The sequence below is a fragment of the Mya arenaria genome, chromosome 5 (genome assembly GCF_026914265.1).
Source record: "Mya arenaria isolate MELC-2E11 chromosome 5, ASM2691426v1".
NCBI lineage: Eukaryota > Metazoa > Mollusca > Bivalvia > Myida > Myidae > Mya > Mya arenaria.
This window is the reverse complement of record NC_069126.1, coordinates 53,940,384-53,963,104: the sequence shown is the minus strand read 5'-3', so window position 1 is coordinate 53,963,104 and position 22,721 is coordinate 53,940,384. Positions and strand designations below refer to the sequence as shown.

The following is a 22,721-nucleotide window of genomic DNA, read 5'->3' as shown; positions in this document are numbered from 1 at the left end:
TAGCCTACCAACGGGGACAATTTATCAGCATGAACGATTACGAGTTACAAAATAAAACAAACATAACAAAAGTGATAGTTCCTTAGCATGAGCCACCTTTTACTTCCGAAAATATAAAAACGTACTGGGAAAGAATGAATACAATAGTCATTGGAATTAAAATCGTAAATACGAAATGAAACTAAAATATGACTAATTTCTTTTTTATTATTTCTTATTTAAAATTTTCAGTTGGTAGTTATGAATTGTTACTAAATCATTACCAAATAGTTTTTAAACCAATTGTGTCGGATAAAATGAGGGCTATATCTGGTTAGCTGCTGTTGTCCTCCTTCTTATATTTTCTTGATGGTAATGCACAACATAGGGAGATAAACATTTGTTCAATGTTTCAGATGCACAACAAATTGCCTAAGTAGCCGATAAAGACACCGTACCTAAAGATGATTCTGTTGTATTGACATGTTCATTGCGAGATATGAAAATACCAGTTAGCTGGTTCCTGAACAATGCAAGCACAAATCTGTACATCGGCACCCATAGCAACATGTGTGAGAAAGACCCACCGTCGTTCCCTGTGCCTTATACTGGAGACGGCCCGAACAGCACTGTGTACACGTTAACCATCGACCCCGTGACAAGCAGCATGAGAGGCGACACGTGGCGGTGCCTTGCTAATGATAATAGCGATATAACTGTCAGGAGCAACGTGATCACCATACAGGTCACTGGTATGATATAACCTGTTTAAATGAAAAGCAAGTGAATAAATTTGTACATTACCGTGTTAGCCGTCTGGCTAACATTTCTTTATAAAACATACTATGGATTGATTGTTTTACTACTAAAGGACATCAATCGGTCCCGTTACCACGTAGAATAAGGACAAATGAAAGAAATGTGTATCGATTCGTATTCACTGTTCTTACAATCTTAACAATTATCCATATATCCTTGTCCATCGCGTCTAATAAATGCTATTGTTTTATATTTGAAACATGTGGTATTTTTTTTTTAATAGTAATTATAACTTTTTATTATTGAAAATATAGTTATAACTTTTTGAAAGTGGAACTTTCAGCTTCCATGCTGTGTGGGTTTCACTACTCATTTGACTTAGACTTTCTATAAGCTTCAAAAGCAAAGGGGCGTCTAAGACGCTTGTTTTATCTGTTGCTAAGATAATACATGTCATTGCAAGTGCGATATAGGCTTGCGTTATTATGCGACAAACTATTGTATCTGTACCGTTTTTTTTCCAACATGCTTCAGGCTAGTGCAAGTACAATCATATAAAACAAAAACAAAACGCCTCAAAATATAGCAACCGATTGTCTCCTTTGCACTGCTTTAAACCAAGTATTCCTTTATAGCATGTATCATTGCTAAGCACGTTTAAGAAACAAGGCAAATATTGGCATTTTAGTAACAATATAATGCATTCCCTTATGGAATTGAAACAAGTTTACAACCAATCACTGTAATTTTCAAAATATTTGATTAACGACAAACAATAGTGTACACAGCATTTTGCCTGAAACAAGTTGAGCCGGTCGGTACCAAATGTTCAGGTTTCAAAACTGTTAAAACATGAGCTATTTTCAACTTTAAGGGTTCATTCCTGTTTCGGCTTCAGTTACTCTTACAAGACAACTATAGTATGCTATTATTTATAGCTGACAAATTAGGGAGAGGGAATTCAATTTGGACATACACTCATACATAAACACTATAGTTTTAAGTGTAAACTTAACATTTTATGACATCTTAAAAACGTATTTACTGTAGAACAGTACAAAATGCTTTGAGTGCCTATCTCTGAGATTTGTTGATTTCAACTATTTCTTTTACTTTTATGAACATTCAAAAGAAAACAAATATACTGATTTATATGGTTTTTCTATCGATTCAAATATCTTAAAACCTATCATTTTCTGTTATTTTCTTGCATGTTCCTGTTTGGAACTTGGAACTAGATTACGTAGAACAATGACTGACTGGTTGAATGTTAATTACTATGCAGATAAGTACAAAACTGCCAAAATTGTTCCGGCAAAAACTAAATATTCTGTTTAATGTGATAAATGGAAAGAAGAAAATCATTTATCGATGGCTGCATGGCTCGGGATATGTAATGCCGAACATTGCATCTGTGAAATAAACTGCACTCCGGAAGGAATACATCTTATTTTCCACTCCGAACCAATCACCAATACCACATATTGGTCAAATCCATAGATTGAGCCATTAGATTAAAATACCTGATCTTATAAAAAATATATATTTCATATGATGTGATTTTACAACGATAGTATAAATGATAACAATTTTGTTTTAAAACATTGAAAGATTATCGCCGTCATGATTCTTGAAAGTTCTCTAATATTTGATGATTTAAACAACCTCCGCAATGGCTAAATAACTTATGGCTCAATAACAATATATTGCGGTTTTATCAGTGTTGTTATAAAGCCTTATATGAAATTCAACCAAATCCAGTATAATTGTAGATTTCTGCCTTTGGTATAAATGCAAGGGACTTCTTCACATTTAAGAGTCCGACATAAAGCAAAAAGTAAAGTTAAATGTGAACAAATCGCTTCTTAAGATGATGAAATGTCATCAAACGTTCAAATAAGACCTCTAATGTAACCAATTATTTAAAGATATGACAGAAAATCCTTTTTTCCAACAAGCGTTAATAATACTAATGGAAATTAAACGACTTCAATCTTGGATTTACCTATGAGTATATGCAAATAACCGAATTCAGGCAAAGTTTGGAACAAATGTTTAATGGCATATTTTACGCACTGGAATACAATTGTCATAAGATAAAGATTGGAAGAGTTGATATCGTTTGCCAAATTAATAAAATAAGTCACAAAGTTCTGGTATGGTAATCTATGAATAAAAAATATATTGAAGAAATACCCTTCTCATTTCACTTAAACAAGCAGCAGACGACAAGGCTGACCCAAAACACCCTATATGCACCAAATATTAGATTGTGCATATAATGGTCGGATACCGGGTAAGAATTTGTATACAGCTTCACCATGTAAATCAATATTTCGACACATTGACAAATAAAAGTAAATAAATAAATATATATATAAATTCGTATATAAACTATACATATATTTATATAATTGCGCCCGATGTGTCATATCATAAAAAATATTCCTTCATAAACTCATATCTTGTCATTAATACAACGTTTGATATAACTTGTTACGAACAATTTATAATTTTCCTAGACAGACTCTTTTATATAAAAATTCATGTACACTCAGAGATAAACAAATATTTATTATGATGTTTGTTCTCTTCGATGTATTCAAACTGGTTTAAACTTCATTATACTGTCGGTAGATTATATAAAAAGTTCGACTCATCCCCTCGCGCAAATATTTGAGGCTTTGAATGACATATTAATTTTTATCATATATTTGTTATACTGGGACTTTACAGGAAAGCATTCCTCCTGTTATTATCTGAACGTTTTGCTTTGATATTGAAAAGCAAATTTATTTTCAAGATTATGCTTTATGTATGTTTACTGTTCACGTGCCAAAATGTAGCAAATGATAATCAAAAGTAAAAAAGGATATTTTTGAAACAAACCGCATTTTAGACAGGACATGACGTGATTAAGATTGAACCCCAAAATTAAAAAATAAATAAATCGCAAATGGAATAAACGTGGTTGTCTCATTAACACACACAAAAACGCGTTTGCGGCGAGTGTGTACATCTCACTGCCATTGCAACATGGTGTTGATATGATACGTTTTATCGCAATTTGCACGAGTCTCATAAAACGAGTATGACGTAGACCACTGAGTGTCCACAGTAACGAATGGAATTGGTTAATTTCCGTACTTGTAATGACATATAGTTTAATTTACATTCAGACACTGCTATCACAACTAAATACCAAGCTAAATTGCACACCAAATTACACAAACATATTTTCCGAGCGTAACTATGCCTACGCCAAGCCCCCCCGGTAATACTGATGACACCTTCCAGGCATTTCGCAAGTTATATTTTACGAGGAACATACAATGAACTGTAAACGTTTCTTGCACTCTCAGGTCCCATCATAAACATAACCATGACAATTCCAGGACATTTACCTAGTAACTGTTGACGAGGAACAAACAATGAACTTTGAAAGGAAAAAAAGACCGCTCGATTTCAGTTCTAATCACGAACGTACCAATGACATCTCCCGGCACACCCCAGGCAACATTTAACAAGGTTCGGACGGCGCAGTTTTAAAAAATATTGCAAATATAAAAATTCCTTTCAAAAGTATAGCACTGACATCTCCGTAGTAACAGTTAACAAAGGCGCTTTAAAAAACATAGCATATATACATTAACAACACAATATATCTATCTAGTAATAGTTAATAAGGGCGTGCCAAGCAGTAATTTTACACTTTACATTCACTCTGTTTCAGTCCCAATCAGGAACGTGAACATGACAAGTCCAACCATCTCACCAGTAATAGTAAACGAGGCTCTGACGGCAGAGTTTGTGTGTACTACTACCTTTGGCCTCCCACAGGCCTCAGTGAGATGGTATAAAGACAACAATAACCCTGGTTACACAGAAGACGACTCTGAGATTTCGACCTCGATCTCTGTCGATTATCTAAACAACTCCGAGGTTGAAACTATTGCAACAACGAGTACCTTGTCTTACACTGCAAACAGAGTTGACAACGGTATGGCCGTGTACTGTAATGCCAGCAATGGAGGAGAGGATTTCACGTCTTCCATAAAACCCATTCTTAACGTTCAGTGTAAGTAATCTGAGATAAAACAAATACCAAATATTATTTACACTTTTTAAAGTCGTTCAGTTGTTCTTCAGAAAAAAAGGCGAAGATGTAAGTTAATATGCTCAGTTATTATCAATGCATTCGACATTTTGATGCTGTTATTATTCCAGAAATATTTGAACAAAATCATTATCCATAATTGCGGACTTTCCTGGTAAAAGGTAATAACAATTATTTGATGAAGAATACGATATAATTATTCCCATGAAAACACATTAAATAATTCGACACTTTTTTGGTCTGGCTATATCTACTTATAAAGAAGGAAATATGCAACTTAATCCCGTATTTTCGCGATGCTCTTATATTTATTAAACACTTTATATATAATGTATGTGCAACGTAGCATTATCACATAAAATGGTCAACCAAAAATAAATGAAATAATGAAAACTATAGAAATAAAGTTTACTCCCAAATACGATTTATCACAATTTATACAATTGTTCTAATATACCAAAAAGGATGAAGAAATGTCAAAAACAATGGTTATTACGAAGTATACCGAGTTTAATTTGAAAAAAGGTGCAGAAAACACGGTATTTCTACCTTATGAGACGAAAGTAGATCGCAGTTAATCTTTTAGCACTCTCCAATCATTTAATATTTTTGCGTTTTCAGCTATTAAATACACGGTTACAATCTTGCTATCAGTAATAAATATGTTTCATAAATACATTATTTAGTAAGAAGTTATAGGTTTATCACAAATTTATGTTTGTTATACATGCGTATGTATTGATTTTGAATAAGAGTGTCACTTTAAATGTTTAATTGTTTGTTTATATGTAATTACTTTTGGTTACGTGTAACTTCACCGCCTCTGAGGTCATAGATGTTTATAATGAAATCTCTTCAAAATGAGCGACTGTTAGCAGATACACGGAAAGCTATATTAGGACAATTGATCGTATAACCCAAGCCTTAATTGAGCGGATACTGTTTCTCTTTCACATTTTTAAAGAACCAGTTTTGACATCAATTGAGGTATTTCTAACGTCTGGTCAGGTAGTGTTATTAAATTTGTATTCAGTAATAATGGCACTTACAACCCAAGGTTTTCAGATTCAACACAAGCGCTTAAGTGTAATTGTTCAATTTTTATCTCAAGAGTTTGACGCAGCTATTTTGTACATTGTTACCAAGAACAACGTTTGATAAGTAGTGAGCGGGATCTTTGAATAGCATTACAATTGACTCAATTTATTTGTTACCATTCTTATATGATAGGTGAATTTTTGCCAGTTATGCCAAATTTAAAACCTTAAAATGACAACTGTTTTCATGCCGTCCATTTATCTTATTCAAGTAGCCCGGATTGCTTCGCGATAAAGTGACTTCCGGTTTATTTCTGCATTTGATTTCGTAGTTATCTAGTAAACTAGAAAAAGGCAGCACATTTTCAGGCAAAATAATTTAATAGATGAGTAAAACATGTTAAGCACATCATTTTTATACATATTTTCATATACTTTTACCAGTTTATTAATGTAAATGTAGATTACCACGTCCATACTCAACGTAATGTACATCTTACAGGTGGGTTGGGTTAAAATATGAAAATCTGTATCTTTATGGATTATGAAAAATACATAAGCTCTAAGTAACAAGTAATTTTCAAAATCTTTAAACATATATTGAATGTTAATAGATAAATGATTAATAGCACTGAAGTTTGTTAAGTTTGTTATTAAATTTAATGAATGATCTATATCCGTTTACAAGTGAGTGATAGATAAATTCGGCCACTATTTAGCAGTCAATTATAATGTGATTAAGAATGGGCTTTTTGAATAAAGATGTACTGTATATACACAAATCTAAATGTCTGCAGGATAGATATTGTTAGAATAAAAGTTTATTAATAGGTTTTCCAGTTGAAGTTAGACATTTTGTTTTGTTCTTAGTTTCCCATTAAACATTTCTACATTAAAGATGTATTCTGTCAGGCCACTAGCGGCTTAAATCTTCATGATTGCCCATAAACATCTTATTTTTCTTATTTTCATATCCCTTTGCATGCGCTATTTCACTCCTGGATACATGGTTTGACTCGCTGCCCTTTAAATATTTTAACAATAAGTTAACATACGTTGTTAACATGCATAATGGTAAAAGTATTTGTTTAATTTCAGAGATATCCATTTTGGTTGATTAAGTCCTCTAAGTCCAAACTTACCAGAAGCCATTTGACAATGATCTGCTTACACATGAGACATATTCAAAACAGATGTAAAATAAAACAAAGTGTTAGGAATGAGAATGCAAACTATCATCAACCGCAAGGTCTAAAAAATACACACATACTTGCATACGTTTGTAGACGAGGAGATAAACTAGATGTCACATATATTTTTTAACAAATTTAAAGGACTATTAGCTACAGTCTTTGTGTAATCATGTTCAAAATATACCTGAATATTTGAAGAAACAAATGTGTGATAATGTTAAACCTTGGAGATTACAAATTAAAGATTAAAGCAAATGTTGCAGCATTATTTATCGAACCTGTGTCCTAATGGTCTGAAGGTGCCATTATCGCCATTTCAACGTTGACAGATATATGCCGAAGCTTTTATGAAATTTAAAGGCTCAATTTACAATTTCAACATATTTGTGAACATTACAGTGAGGTTTGTCAACATTCAAATGTGTATTGTCTGTAGTGTATTTATTTGAACATACTTTGTACACAATTATTCATTTTGTTGACATATTTTGCTATTATTAAATGTTAATAAGAACTTTTAGAAAAACCTTTTGCAATCAACAGATTCATTCTCTGCTTGTAAAGAAGAAACAATCCTCTGGCCAAAACAGACTTTGTGCCTTTAAGATTTCATCATGATAATACAATAAAATCTGTTTCAATCTACATAATCAATGGAAATTTGTCAGGTTATGCGTAATTATGAAGGTCTGTACTTAAATAGAAATATTGCCTAATCGAACCTACGGAGCATTACCCCAAATATCGTTTGGGGTCTGACTTTGGACTGATTGCACATATGCATCTTATTAAGGACAAGGTGTACTGCCTTGGAACATTATAGGGAAGGATACCAGATGGCTCCGAATACAGTATTTACCCATAATTAGCCTAGAATTATGAACACAATCTGGTATGAGGCCAATAATACATTATTTTAGATGATGAAAGTCTCTGTCTCAGCTCAGATTATCCGTTTCAAAGTAGCGCACAATAGTTTCCCAGTTTATAGAGTGTGTATGTAGCATCTGACAGTCATGTGATTAGTACAGCTTAATATAGCGTCGGTATTTGAACGAAGATATGTGTGACATAAGCAATGTGATACATCAGCAAGTATGATTTAATGCGTGGTACACATCAATATTGATTTTATGTAAGTTTTTGTCACTTTCCTTTTTTCTTGCAATGATATCCTCTGGTGTCTAGTCCCTTTAACTTTGGTTATAGTATGTTTTGTGGTATTGTCCTTTATTGGTTTAAACATATTTCATTATTCAAAGAATATAATACAATATCGGAATATAGGATTGGATTGGAATATATTATAACTTATGAAAGCCCTTTCCCTCCATTATGGTTTGTACAGTAGTTTCCCGCAATATCGTATTTTGGTTAATATTGACTTGTAAATGAAACAATTGCAAACCAATAAAATGAATTAAAATATGCACATACTGATTGATTGAGAATGTATTTGTACTAAAGTTGAAAACAAATTGTGGAAATATGGCGGGTATGAGGAATAGAAATAGGAAATAAAAAATGAATTAGAGTGGATTGATTGGGATAAGTAGAACCTGTTTGTTTTCCATATAAAGATTTGTACGTATTTGAAAATGGATCTGTTGGATTCAGGACCGGGGGATTGGTGACCAAGCAACATGACATTCAGATCAGTCTGAACTATAAAACGTGAACGATCTCCTTCAAAGGACACATTGTTGTCAAGAAAAAAGATAGAAACGCATTATATAAAGATGTAATAGAAATAATGTTTTACAAAAAAAAAGTTATTAAAATGGAATTTACATTGTACACCGTTGTATATTCGCATTGTAAAAACATGTAGTTTGCTATTGCTCAGGAGTATAGAAGTACGACCTTCACAATGTCATGTCTGTGAAAACGATAGAATAACCTTGACAACTCTTTATGAACACTCCATACGGCAGGCGATATGGCCGTGTGTTGATGCTCTTGTTGAAACACAAAAGTTTTATTATATATTTGTTAGCATACTACGAACCTTTGCTCTACCGATACAAGTATACACGCAACTTAAGTTATGTTATTGAGCAAAATTCTTCATGACTCATTAAACAAAGTAGTAAACTGAATAACTTTAAACATTTTTAATCGATTTTAGAATGGATTATTCATTGCAATGTATTGTAGATGTTTATTGCTAAGCACTTGTCAGTCTGCTAATGGTCGTTAAAATATGATAATTAATATCACAATGTTAAAAATATGTTAGTAAAACCGATATGTAATGTGTTACATTAGTCTGTTGTGTCTTCTTGCGTACAAATTCATAGGGTTATAATTGACCTCTTCGTCTAGCAGAACGTTGTCACTGGATCTTACTCGATACAATTTTAAGGTATTAAGAAGAACACAGGTTACCAGTGAAAGTAAATCACATGTGAAGCTAGGATAATAATTCGTTTAATTTGTTCTGGAGTTTGACGAGACTTTTGCGTTTACCATACCTCGCAGATAATACAATTTATTCAACGTATTGACATAAAGCATTGTAAATGTGTTATCTCTGACAACACCCTCATTTTAGAAAGGCCCTTTATTTAGTAATAAGCTGATTATTCAACAACTTAGAATCGTTTGTAGCCGTGCTTCGGTTTTGATAAGTAAAGTCCTAACAAACCTTAGGACTTATCTTGTTGAAACCTTGAAACTCGCACATGTAGGCATGAATGCTGGCTTACTGGTAAATATTTTAACATATGACCAGAATGAAACTAACAAACGGAAATCGTTTAAAATATTTTCAATTTATTATAAAAGAGTTGTTGGATTTAAACGGTGCTCAATTAGTGTGTTTAACGGCTAATTTAGATTTAATTATGTGGACACTCTAGCATACAGTGAAGAAATTGTGTGAACAAATGGACATAATTCCTTATCCTGGGTTTTTTAAATTCACATGATTTATATAATATTAACATAATACAACTGTTAGCTGTTTCAATACTTTATTTAAAAGTTCTTGCTTGTTTCTATTTCTCTTATGCGTTTAATGCTCTTACGGAAATGAACTTTCTTTCAAGCTAGTAATACAATTACATTTGATACACGTTATGTGGTTGATACTAGCAAACACCAGCCAAATTAATCAGCTTTGCCAAGTTTGTAGCTAAGCCTTCCCCGGAGGAGTTTAATTTGCCTAGGTGGATACATTTGCTCAGTGTAAGTGAAAAATAATATGCGTAAGTACGACATATTTAGAATACTTTGGTCCGAGAATATTAAAACAGTAAGACATCATTTGTTCAGGAGAAAACCCACTTGTTAGTATGATCAAACCAAATGGGACGTAGATCTACCGAATGAGCAACATGTGACTGTAAAGTGAATAATTTTTACTTACAATGATTGAAAATGAAAAACGGAACATGAACGCACGCACGCATACACACTCGCGCACGAGCAAATATTATATTGTATCGATCCAACTTTCTAATACATATACACATTAAAACACAATTATGTAATTGAATAATGTATTGCATAACTGTGAATGGTTAAAATCATATATTAGTTTATGTATAACAACATAATTCAATTACTTCCAATTATGTTGTTACAGCTCTAGATTTACAAAACCTTCTGGTAAGATGTTTCTTTTGCAGAATGCAGACGAGGGTTTATTGTATTGTGTTCTATACTTAATATGAGCGATATCTTGTCTTGAAGACAATCATGATTGATATGTTCTATATAAGACATCGTAATGACTTAAGATTATGTAACAAGATTCAGATTGTCAAGTTGTATTGTGATCGTATGTTAAGGAAAAGATGTATGTAAGCCAAAAAGCATGTACAGCCTCTTTAGTCATAAGTTATTCAAGATCCAAGTCAGTCCTGCTTAGTCCGAGAAATAATGACAAGAATAATAATTGTAGTTACAAAATTATATTCAGCGGGCACTTAGATGTTAATGCAAGCTGATAAATGGACTGAATGAAAGTTTGTCAACTTGCATTTATTAACGATTTGCTTTCATCGAACTCATTCACTGCCATCTATTCAACTAAATATATATATATTAAAAAGGCTTTTTGTACCTTTTGTCCTAACCGGTAAAACGATTGGCGCTCGGGTCAATACTGCTGATGGTGTACCGTTAGACGAATTGGTATATCTACCGTCAATTAATATTACTGCTGATACATTGCTTCCTTACAGCAAATAACCACCTGCATGCATGTATGCTAAATTGTTTTAATATTCTAGATCCACCATCGGCTCCACAGTGTTCAGTCGGAACCTCGACAGCTAATTCTTGTACAGTTAAAATAATACGTGGAACATTAACGATCAATTCTACTAGCACTGGAAATCCGCCTCCGGACTTTACTTGGACAATACCGAATTTTGGATCTAGTGCTGGAGAAAGGTTGACCGTAAACAACGTTCAAACTGCAGTCTCGTACTCATTGACGGCAACAAACACAATGATACCTTCACTAGGTCAACCAGAACGCGGCTTAAGCAGTACTAATTTCGCAACTGAAATATTGTGTAAGTATACCTTTAATATAGTCAACACAAGTTGTTTGAATACTTGCACTCATTCCAAGTTTAATGCTCTCTTCAATTTGAATAAAGAAATGAAGTATTCCATTTATAGATCGATGCCATCTTTAGATCGATTCGAAAGCACATGTAAATATAAGTTGAACATACATATTTTAACACATTTAATAATAAAAATAAAGATATAGTTAGTTGGAATCTATTTTGTTTACTTGTAAATAACTATTTGAAACATATTTATTGCACCAGCGCTGTCCCCACAAGCGTCGCATGTTATTCACGAAAAAAGGCAAACTAATTATATTTGATAATATTCGATATTTGGACGGAGCATGCACTGGGTTGTAACATAAAATTGAATTAACTGTTTATTGCGCGGTATGACAATAGCTTTCTTCAATATAAAATAGTATGTAAAAACAACATCTTAGTTGTTCTCAAAGGCAAGCATAATAACATTTCAGTGTCCACTATTCGGTTTTAAATGCGTCTTGGTGAAAATTTATCCTTAGCTTGTCCAAAGAAAACATAACTTGTCTTACGTCAAGAAAATTTATCTCAATGACGAATGCCATAATTTAGGAATACGTCTTGGTTAGTATGAATTAATTTTATGTCTATGTTAATGAAACTTTTTATTTAACAAGCAGTTCTGCTGCATTTGACAATTTAGCGTTGTTGGTTTTTATATAACCATACTTTCACTCTTTTATTTGTATGCCATGAACATATATTTTATTGAAAAAAATCGGAATGTGAAATAATGATGTCATCAGTAAATAGAGATAAAACACATATTTTATGTAATGTTCTGTTTCTCTTGACCTTTATGAGGGTAATATAAATAATATATAACCAAACCGGTCGTGGTTGGTACTATGTCCGGGTGTACACAAAAACCAAGCTGCCATCGATAGTTTACTGTTCATCATTCTATACAGTTGATTGTCATTGTTGGATAACATTGATTTAACACACTGAAGTATAATATATACGACATTAAGTAAAATACAACATCACGCTTAGTTATTATCTAATATGTTTAAGAATAGGTTTATCTCATACAATTTCTTGCTAAGTGTTTAGTTGCCTGTATCAACAAACGCCTAAGGAGATAAATAACATTCAATAGAAAGATAATACAGTAATGGCATCAAAACATGCATGAAATCAACACTTACAAACGTATGGAACTAAATGATCTCATTGTATTCTGAACTCTCAACCCTTGTGTCATTTAATCCGGTTAGTGTGTCTACTAATGTAGACAATAATATTATAAAAAATAGTGAAACACACGGAAAGGGTTTCTTAATTGGTGCTGATATCTTGAAATACGGAGAAAGAATTTAACAAACCTTCCAAAAATACAAAATGCACAACCAATATAACACATTGCAATTAAAACAAATATCACCCTAGATTTCATTACATACATATCAGAAATACTTTCATGAATTATTTAAATCCATTACAATCGAATTGTTCTTAAACACTGGAATCCATGCAGATTGCTATTCTCACAAAAACAAATCTTAGTGATTAGGGTAGCAGTCAACAAAAATATCAGAAATGGAGCAGACATCACTTTTAATAAAAGCTGAAATATTTACTTATACTCGTATTTAAAAGGTGATGTATATATATATATATATATATATATATATATATATATATATATGTAAAAATATATAAGATGATCAAATATTAAGATTGATTGGAAGTATGAACTCATTTCAAATCCCTTTCATTTGATAAAAAATGAATATGCATAAATAATGAATGAAATCAAATTGATCACAATTCAACAGCAGTATCACAATTCTGGATAACACTAAGGATTGCAATATTAAAAAGGTAAGTGTGTTTTTAAACTAAATATGATAAATTAAATTTGGTTGGAACATGAAATAAAGTCATGGCCCAACATTTACTCAATTTTTATTAAAAACAACAAGATCATTCACAAAGACTTCCTTATTCCATCCCGAATCAGGCCATGTTTCTTCTCGCAATTTGAGAGAGGATAGCAATTGACATAAGGGCAACAAATACTGACGCAAGAGTAATGGTATGAGAGAACTGCATTTGTCCTTAATATGATATATCTGAGTATGAATATTCATGTAGAAGACAAAACTAGCATGTACAAATGACAAAGGGCTATATTTTTTTTTAAATTGAGCTACTGTGCACTAATTCGATAAATATGTAAATGAAGTCAATACCTCAAATGCTTTTAGAGACACGCTCAAGACAAAAACTAAATATGACATTGAACAAAGGGAAAAACTCAAAATATTTCGCAACCAGATTTATGATGCCTGTGCACTGAAACTTTGCCCTATATGATTTAACTGTATCTAAAGTTAATATCTAAAGGACCTTTGTGTGTTATTTGTCGAAAATGTGGTCCCCCTGTCAAAAATGTTTTATTAACAAACAGGATAACTCACTTAAAATGTAAAATTAAGATATTTTCATCTCTGATTCCTAACACTCATTGCAGTTTTGTTAAAACTTCAATGAGATCATGATGCATGTAGGATACCACATACTTTCAGAAAACTCGAAATAAAATTTGTAAAAAAATGAGAATAATAATATGAAAAAAAATGAAAAAGTTTTCTGAAATTGACAAAAACGAGGCTAAGGCATTGTTTATCTAGTATTTTAATGAACAAGATTCTCTATGGTCCCTACATTTCTCCGGTGATTGATTGATCAGTATAATAAAAGTGGCACTTCAAACATTATATAACAGTTATATAACACTTTCACTGTTTTTTTGTTTTGTTTTTTAAATATGAGCCGGCCCCCGAATACAAAGCATACGTTAGAATAACGTTTCCAATAGTAATTTCGCATATAATTAAGCATAATTGTCCGAAACACTTGAAATTAATGGCATTGTATATCAGTTTTATGAATAATAATAATAAACAAAAGAACTGTTTGTCTTAGTAAAATACCTTTATGTATATTCTGCTTTTTGGTTAAATATTGTGTTTTGTCAAAGAAATAACATCATTGAAAGTATATATTTTCATTGCAAACGTAGAAGTGAAAATATAAACATAAAGATATTTTACTTCAATCAACTTGTACTTACATTCCTTTCTTCAAAACAGAATACAGCATATTGGAACCGGAAAGTTATGTAAAAAAATGATTTAAAAAACATTGCGTATGTTTGAAGTTTATATTAATAAACACAACTTACTATTTATAAGGCAAATGACACTTTTAAAGACGCTATTCTAAGCTGAATGCTCGAACATTTGCTTCCGTATTAAATTCAAAACATAAGACAAAAACAAATGTTCGGACGTAAATTCGATGAAGTAGCATGTATTTGATATCTTCGTAATCTGGCTGACTTTGTACTACGAGCTTCACGGATAATTCACACATCAATTCAATGATGAAGTAAAATGTGTTAAAATTTATCTCACCAAAAGTCATTTCAACAACGAAGCGTGGTCTTCACCCCAGCTTGGAAATGAGCAAATACGACCGATCTCTTAGAGAGAAGGTGAAGTAATATGCATGTACCAAGAAAACATGTGTCATGAAACAAACTTTAAACAATTGAAAACTGTTTTAATCCAATGTTTATTCACTTGACGACCACTGTAAGTTTGCCTTGTTAAAGTTTAAAATTATATATACATTAACTGTATTTCGAACATACATTCATTAATAAAAGTGTATTGATGAATGTTCATGATGTGTTTTGATAAGTTTGCACAGGAACAGGAGAAAAAAAGTAAACTTAAAAATTATATTGGAAACATTCAATGAAAACAGCAATTTTGGCCCAGCTTCTGTTTATTTAAGAATTGAACATTATTTTTCTGCGTTTAATTGATGTATGAAGTGTCGGAAAAATTACACCTAATTTGCATTAACACCGAAGGTAGTTTAGTATGTTTGCTTGTCTTTTAAAGAAACATAGCAAATAATTCCGAAAAGTATTTTAGGTCATCACGTACGGACCCTCCCCAACCCCAAACTTCAGACATGTTAGTTCAATAAAAGGACTGCATGTCAGGAGGGGGAACCCTCTTCCATTAGACCGATGGAGACATCTGTCTTCAATGACTCACCTTGAAACGAATTAATTCGTCATGGTTTGATTTTCGGTTGGTTACCTAAGATGTGCAAGGATGTTATGTTGACTTCAAAGTGGGCAATAAATGGAATAGTACACATACATCGTATTTCATTTCATATTTTCTTTGCACGGTAAAAGATTAATCTCTGTCGTAATAATGTACGTTTTTATGACAAAGACAATTTTCATTTATAATATAAATAGCGATCAAAATCAAAACTCTTTACAACGCACGTTTCAATTAAACCATTATTTTGCTCGCATCATTTACGGATTTAAAAGCGAAAATACATCGGGTGTTTCCGGATTGATATTCATTGGTTTTTGAGATCACACCATGCGCAATTTTCCTTCCGGTATGCCTTCGAGTTATTTACATAAGGCTGACAAGCTTTCCTGGTTTTCATCCACTGAACATTTTTGAAGACCATCATACCGGCAAGAATGGTAGTAGTCTATTGTATACATAAACCATAGAAAAACTTTAAGCTCTTATTAACATGAAGGATATACATATGAATTAATGGCTTTTTCGTCAATGCAGTACCGAGTATACCGATACACGAACAAGAGCGCAACTTGACAAATATGTGTTATTTTAACAACGTACATTTGTAACAATACATTCAGCTAACAAAAAATATGGAAGTTACAATATTACAAGCAATCAATTAAATTGAGTAATTGAAACAACACCAACAACATCAACACGTTAAATCAATGCAAACATGACATTGTCTCATTTCAAGAAACGTGCATGATTTTTTTAGGAGTAAACGTTAAAATATTCTGTGTAAACATATGCATTGATAAAAATATGTTATTAGCTTTCATCTTGAATACTCTAGTCCCTCCGTCTACTCCTACTTTCCACTACGGCAGCATAGATGGACCAGAGATATATAACAAACACATAACCGTGATATAAGGGAACTTCTCAACTATCGCATGTGCGTCCACTGCCAATCCGGGTCCAAGCTATACCTGGGAGGGAACCAGTCAAATGTGGGTTTTCACCGCCAGTGAGAACACGTCCAAGGAGTGCCGAGTGAGAAATACAATGACACCCACTGGTTATGGCCCTGTGACAAATTATACAAGTGCCAGATTGGTCGTCACAGTACACTGTTAGTATACTATCTATAGATTGTTAAGTAATTTGATTTAGTGTAAACTAGCCTAGTTTTCATACATTTCACCGAGTAATAAGACAATAATAAACAAACAACCTATTAGAACATGGACAATGTCTGTGTATCATATTCAACTTCGGTGTCTGCAAATATGATTCGGGGCTAAACACATTAAGATAACCAGCTGTATGCACTGACGACCATGAGTTTGGATACAAAACAGGAATAGTTTGAGTGAAATTTCAAGTCAGAGCCACACTCCCTATTTCTTTAAAGTCGAAAACATTTGTGGAAAACAGTTGTTAAGGTCTAACTGAAGACGATGACGGATGAAAAACATCAAATGAATAAGATATATGTTATTATTGTCAACTAATGACTTAAAATTACTTCCTACATGGATAAGATGAAATAGTGATGAACTAGAAACAAATTCGGGGAATTTTGAGGACAATATTGACTCATACATGTACGTGTAAGTTGTGTAAACATATATATCGGAGCCTTATCCAGAGTCAATGCACATAATCATATATATAACACTATGATATAGCGAATGGGGATTTAAAAATGTCATGAAATAAAGATCGGCATATCTTGTGAAAAGAAATGCAAAACAATACGACATGAAAATCTATGCATGAGTTTTCAATTAATTTTCCTTGTTTTCCCTGCACATACCTAAGTGTAAATATTATTTTATGAAATAGATCACCTTTCATCAATTTAGGAAAGTAGTGTTGTATCTGCATTTCTAAAGTTTGATAATCCAATTCAGATCCACCGTCAACACCAGTCTTATATTATCGACCATGTAACGGTGCCATTACCATCGTTCCGTCTTCGCTAAAGGTAATAAAAGGGCAAACATTGAATGTCGAATGTCAGTCAGATAGCAGCCCGCCACCTCGATATACCTGGTCTGCCTTCCAGTCCTCACTTAACCACAAGTTTGTGATTGACAGTGTAGATACGCAGAATCAAGGAATGTATACATGTGCTGTTTCAAATCAGATGATCACGACCTTTGATGACGAGATACCCGGGAGGAACAGTTCGACTTTCGCCATTGATATTTTATGTAGATATTATTCTGTCTTCTTTATACTTAAATCAATTGTAATAATTGTATAATATACTGTACATAAACTTGTTACGCCAAGTACATTATGGATTGCTAAAACATCATTTTTTTCATATAAACAAGTGTCATACGTATAGATGTCTGTGATCGCATTTGTACCGTCTTTGAACTAAATTCGATGGTCAAATAAACATTTCTATAATTGCGTTCTATTGAAATACTCTAGAAGTTACGATGGCAAAATAAAAAACAATAGATAGGGACTCTGCACTTGTTTGATATTGAGTACATTGCACTGGACAGTATGTATAAATATGATAATGATATGTGTGTGTGTGTGTGTGTGTGTGTGTGTGTGTGTGTGTGTGTGTGTGTGTGTGTGTGTGTGTGTGTGTGTGTGATTGACGTATAAAAAAGATAAAATCAAAATTGGTGAGCATGCAATTGAAAATTTAATTGAGCAGCAAAGAAAATCTAGTCAAACTTGTTGTAATATGATACATTAAACGCAATTTTACGGATGATATACAACTGATATGGTAATGCAGAGCCACATTATTATAAAACAGTATAGAAATGTACCGTTATACATGGAAACAATCCGTTCTATTTTACATACATTCATCTTGACATACGTGTTAGTTTTTCTCTTCCAGTTCCTCCCGTTGTCCTTCCGCTCGGCAACAAGACAGTTATGGAGGGCGAAACAGTGACTATTGACTGCTCATTTACGCATGGGAACCCAAAAGAAACAGCATTTAGCTGGTCATTGAATAAAACAGAGGTTAGATTATATATTTATGGTTGCAATGTAGAGCTGACTATTTCCAAAGCTCTTTGCTTCTGTGTCTCCACTTATACCTATGTACCAACAGTTTATCCCGCAATAAACAACGGTTTTACTAATCTTTTTTATTATGAGGACAAAACACTTTGATGGAAAGTATTACGTCATACCAATCTTTTATTATCTATTCATATAAGTTATTCCCTAAATATCCGTGATATTTGTTACCTTTCCGGTCCCCAAACACATGAAATTGGATAATCAATTAACCGTCGTCAAATGACAGCTTACTTGTCCTATCGACGGTCCAGGAAGGTTTGGAACATTGGGCATTATGGTGTGACTCACGGACTGAACATGACCACAGGGGCGTCTATCTAGACGTGCAGTGTAAAACATACATGTACTATGGTTTTGTACTGAACTTCAAATAAGCAATTAATCCTTGATGGGAAAACCAGCAGCAGTCAAGATTTTTCACAAGTTGACCCTAATGGGAACGTCCGGATATTACTCAAGAACCTCACCTGACCATTCAGACGTACAGTATATATAGTGTTACTTTTCCAATGATGTACTGTAGGTGACTGATCATCACACTGAATCAGACCATATGAACATCTACCTAAGCATACAGTATATGAAATGTACAGTACCTATTGTTGTCTGAGAATACTCACAACAGTGTACAACTATTATAACCGGGCGGCAGTCCGGAATACACCTCTACCGACTTGAACTAAATGAGACCAGTTATGACCCCGGACTGAGCCTGGCTATAGGTACTTAAACCTTACTTACAATGTATGTTCTGTACGTTACCATCTGTTGTGTTGTAGGTGACTTCGCATATGCAGTTACAACTTGAGAGAGTGACGCGTGAGCAAACAGGATTGTACACTTGCACCGCCTCCAACGTAATGAGACCTTCCGGATGTAATTCCAGTATTAAACCTGACTATAGTGATGTTTACCTCGACGTGCAGTGAAGTTATGTTTGTGTTGGTTATGGGGATATTCGATGTAACCACGCTCTTCACACGTGACAAATTAGTTCCCTTTCAAATATGGTATAGTCTCACATCTGGGATATATATACAACTAACTAGAATGTCAGTCTAAGCGCATCTAAGAAGAGATGTCCAAAGACAATGCCGTAGTTCATCTACGAAACGTTGTCAAAAATTCCACACTTTCTTTTAAACTACCAAGTTACATATGGCTTGTTAAAGAAAAACTCGAGTATATCAAGGCCGTGTTCTATAACGTATAAGTTTAATTGTTATAACACTTATCATGTTTGTGATAAGTTTAAGTGAATTTGTCGCTGGATAGCTCTCGTTCCATTCATGGTCCTTGTTTATGGTCGAATGAATTATTTAGTAATATATTTTGTGTTTCGCTAGATATTTCTAAAGTCAAAGATATCCATGTCGAAACATTTGAAGGACGGACTGAAGTGACGATAATCCAGCCCTTGCAGTTTAGCATAATTTGTGATGTGGAAGGCAATCCAAAATCGAACATCACTTTGATCAAAAATGGCGTTGTGATGAAGGAGTCTTTATATGAAACAAGCCTTTACTATGCACAGCAGAGTAGCGATTGTGAGCGAGACACTGGAGTTTACACGTGTACTGGGGGTAACAAGCACAACATAGAACCGTCGCAATGGACCTAACATTATATGTCCAGTGTAAGTCATGTTGTGTATAAAAAATTGATGTCGCCTGTGTAATATGGCAGAAAAGAGCGACAGGTCAACCAAATTGACTATTGCCATTGTGAACATCTACTGATATGGTGGAGTTTATTTTAAAAGATGTTATTTTTGTTGTTGTATTTTATCCTTATTTAGGTAGATTTTAAAAACACGATAAGAACTGTCTCATTAGCGAACTGTTCAAGAACCGAAAATCTCTCTATAAGGGTCGTGGCTTATGTTGATTCACTCAGTGAATTCTCATATCATAAATATACGCATAAGTATTTTTTTTTTCAATATGTCCTCTACTTGTCATGATTGACTTACATATAAAAGCAGAATAACAATAAATAATAAAATGAATCGAATTCATATTGATTGCTTTCATACGGTCCTAAAACAGATACATTAGAAAATGCAGGAAGCCAGCTACATTACCGAGCAAAATACCTCAGTACGATTATTTCTGCAATTGAAGCAAATATGATCTAGTACCGATTGTACAACCATTGTAAACGTTTGAGACCATGTTGATTTTCATGTTAATGTTATAATAAATGTGATCCGATAATAATTTATATATCTTGTATAAAAGGTAAGCCTAGACCGGCGCGCAACTTTACTCTTGACGTAAACATCACAACCAGCCAAGGGATCAGAGCTACATTACTATTTAAAGTTGCAGCTTATCCCCAACCAAACTACACCTGGGAGAAGCTTGAACAATGTTATTGGAAAGGTATTTCCAACAGCTCAAGTGTGGAAAACTCCATCTCAAACGATGGTCTCGAGTCCTATCTCAGATTTAAGGAAATAGTGGAAAGTGATTTTACATCATACAGGGTGAATGCTAGCAATAAGCTTGGAACGATTTCTCACATCTTTCATTTACAAGAACGAGGTATTGAACTATGAACTTTTATAGATATTATAGTACCTAAGCATAACACAAATAGTTATATTAACACTTTCGGTCGCTCGCCTCTACATCTACAAAAACGGTTATTGTATTCTAATGCTGGACTTAAGTCATATTTTTTGGAATATATTTTGGAAGTCATTAATATGTTTTGCAGCAACTCCACAAGTTCCATTTAACCTGCGCTCTTTGGCAAATATCACTGATTCCTCTATCACCGTAGAATGGTTACCAGGGTTTGATGGAAGGTTGCCACAGACTTTCGTTGTCCAGTATCGAGATTATTCCTCTTCTGAATGGCAAGAAAGTGCAAATATTCATGTTGGCCAAAGTTACCACATAATCACAAACCTTCAACCCGGTACAACGTATCAGATACAAGTGTATGCTAAGAATGATATTGGACGATCAAACAGCTCCTACATTATAACAGTGGCCACCTCCATAAAAGGTTTATAAAGATTTTTTTAAATGGAATGGAACCTCTAGTATACGAGTATTTCTAATGCTATCCAAATGTATGAGGTAGTTTCTAAAAATATCAATAAGAGGTATTTGTTTAGTCAGTTAATCCAGAATTATTGTAATATAAAACTGGCGTTTACAGACAATATTATCATTATGTTTAAAATTAGGAAAAGGTTAGAATGAAAACAGTTCTGTGCTGACTTCTATAGTGTCACCCTTTTATCGGGAAGATCAAAACTGTCAATGTGTATATTATCATGTAATATATTGTTTATCACTATTTCTTGCATCGCTTGTAACAATCATAGAGGTCATTAACTAATTTCAGTGGATAGCAGGTCAAATCTTACTGCTGTTATTGGCGGTGTGATTGGCGTATGTCTCTGCGTAATTGTGATCGTAGTAATGTCCCTCTTTAGGCGGAAGTACACATTGAACTGTTCCCTAGCGAAAAAAGAAGGTAAAATTAATCATCAGCGCTATAGTAGATATTACCTTGGAAATAATTGTGCAGGTTGTCATTTACGGCAGCATTTTGGGTAGGTCGTAATATTATTCAGATATATTTTAATTAAACGAAATGCGAAATATGAAGTCACCATTTTACCTGAAGGATCTTTTTTTATCTTACAATGTTTTGTTACAAAAATAGTTTTACGTCCATAAAGTTGTAAAAGCCAAATTGATATACTTTTTTTACAGTTTCCAAACACCATATTCACTAATCGTTATTAATTGAAATTTACGTACATTCATTCTTATTACTTAAAGAAAATTTCTTGAAATAATATTTTGACCATGTTATGAGGAATACGTTTGTGTTAAAAATACTTAATAATAAGTGTAATCTAAAAACATTATATACCTGTTTGTTATCAATGG

General features: G+C 33.2%; 1 protein-coding gene across 1 annotated transcript; it reads left to right on the top strand.

Moving 5' to 3' along the window:
* The first annotated feature begins 478 nt into the window (after positions 1-478).
* LOC128235794 (hemicentin-2-like) lies at positions 479-21,830 on the top strand. The gene is made up of 6 exons (XM_052950589.1): positions 479-731; positions 4,472-4,816; positions 18,617-18,744; positions 19,587-19,683; positions 20,154-20,390; positions 21,529-21,830. The coding sequence occupies exons 1-6, from the start codon at positions 479-481 to the stop codon at positions 21,828-21,830; spliced, it is 1,362 nt and encodes a 453-aa protein (XP_052806549.1).
* Positions 21,831-22,721: the final 891 nt, after the last annotated feature.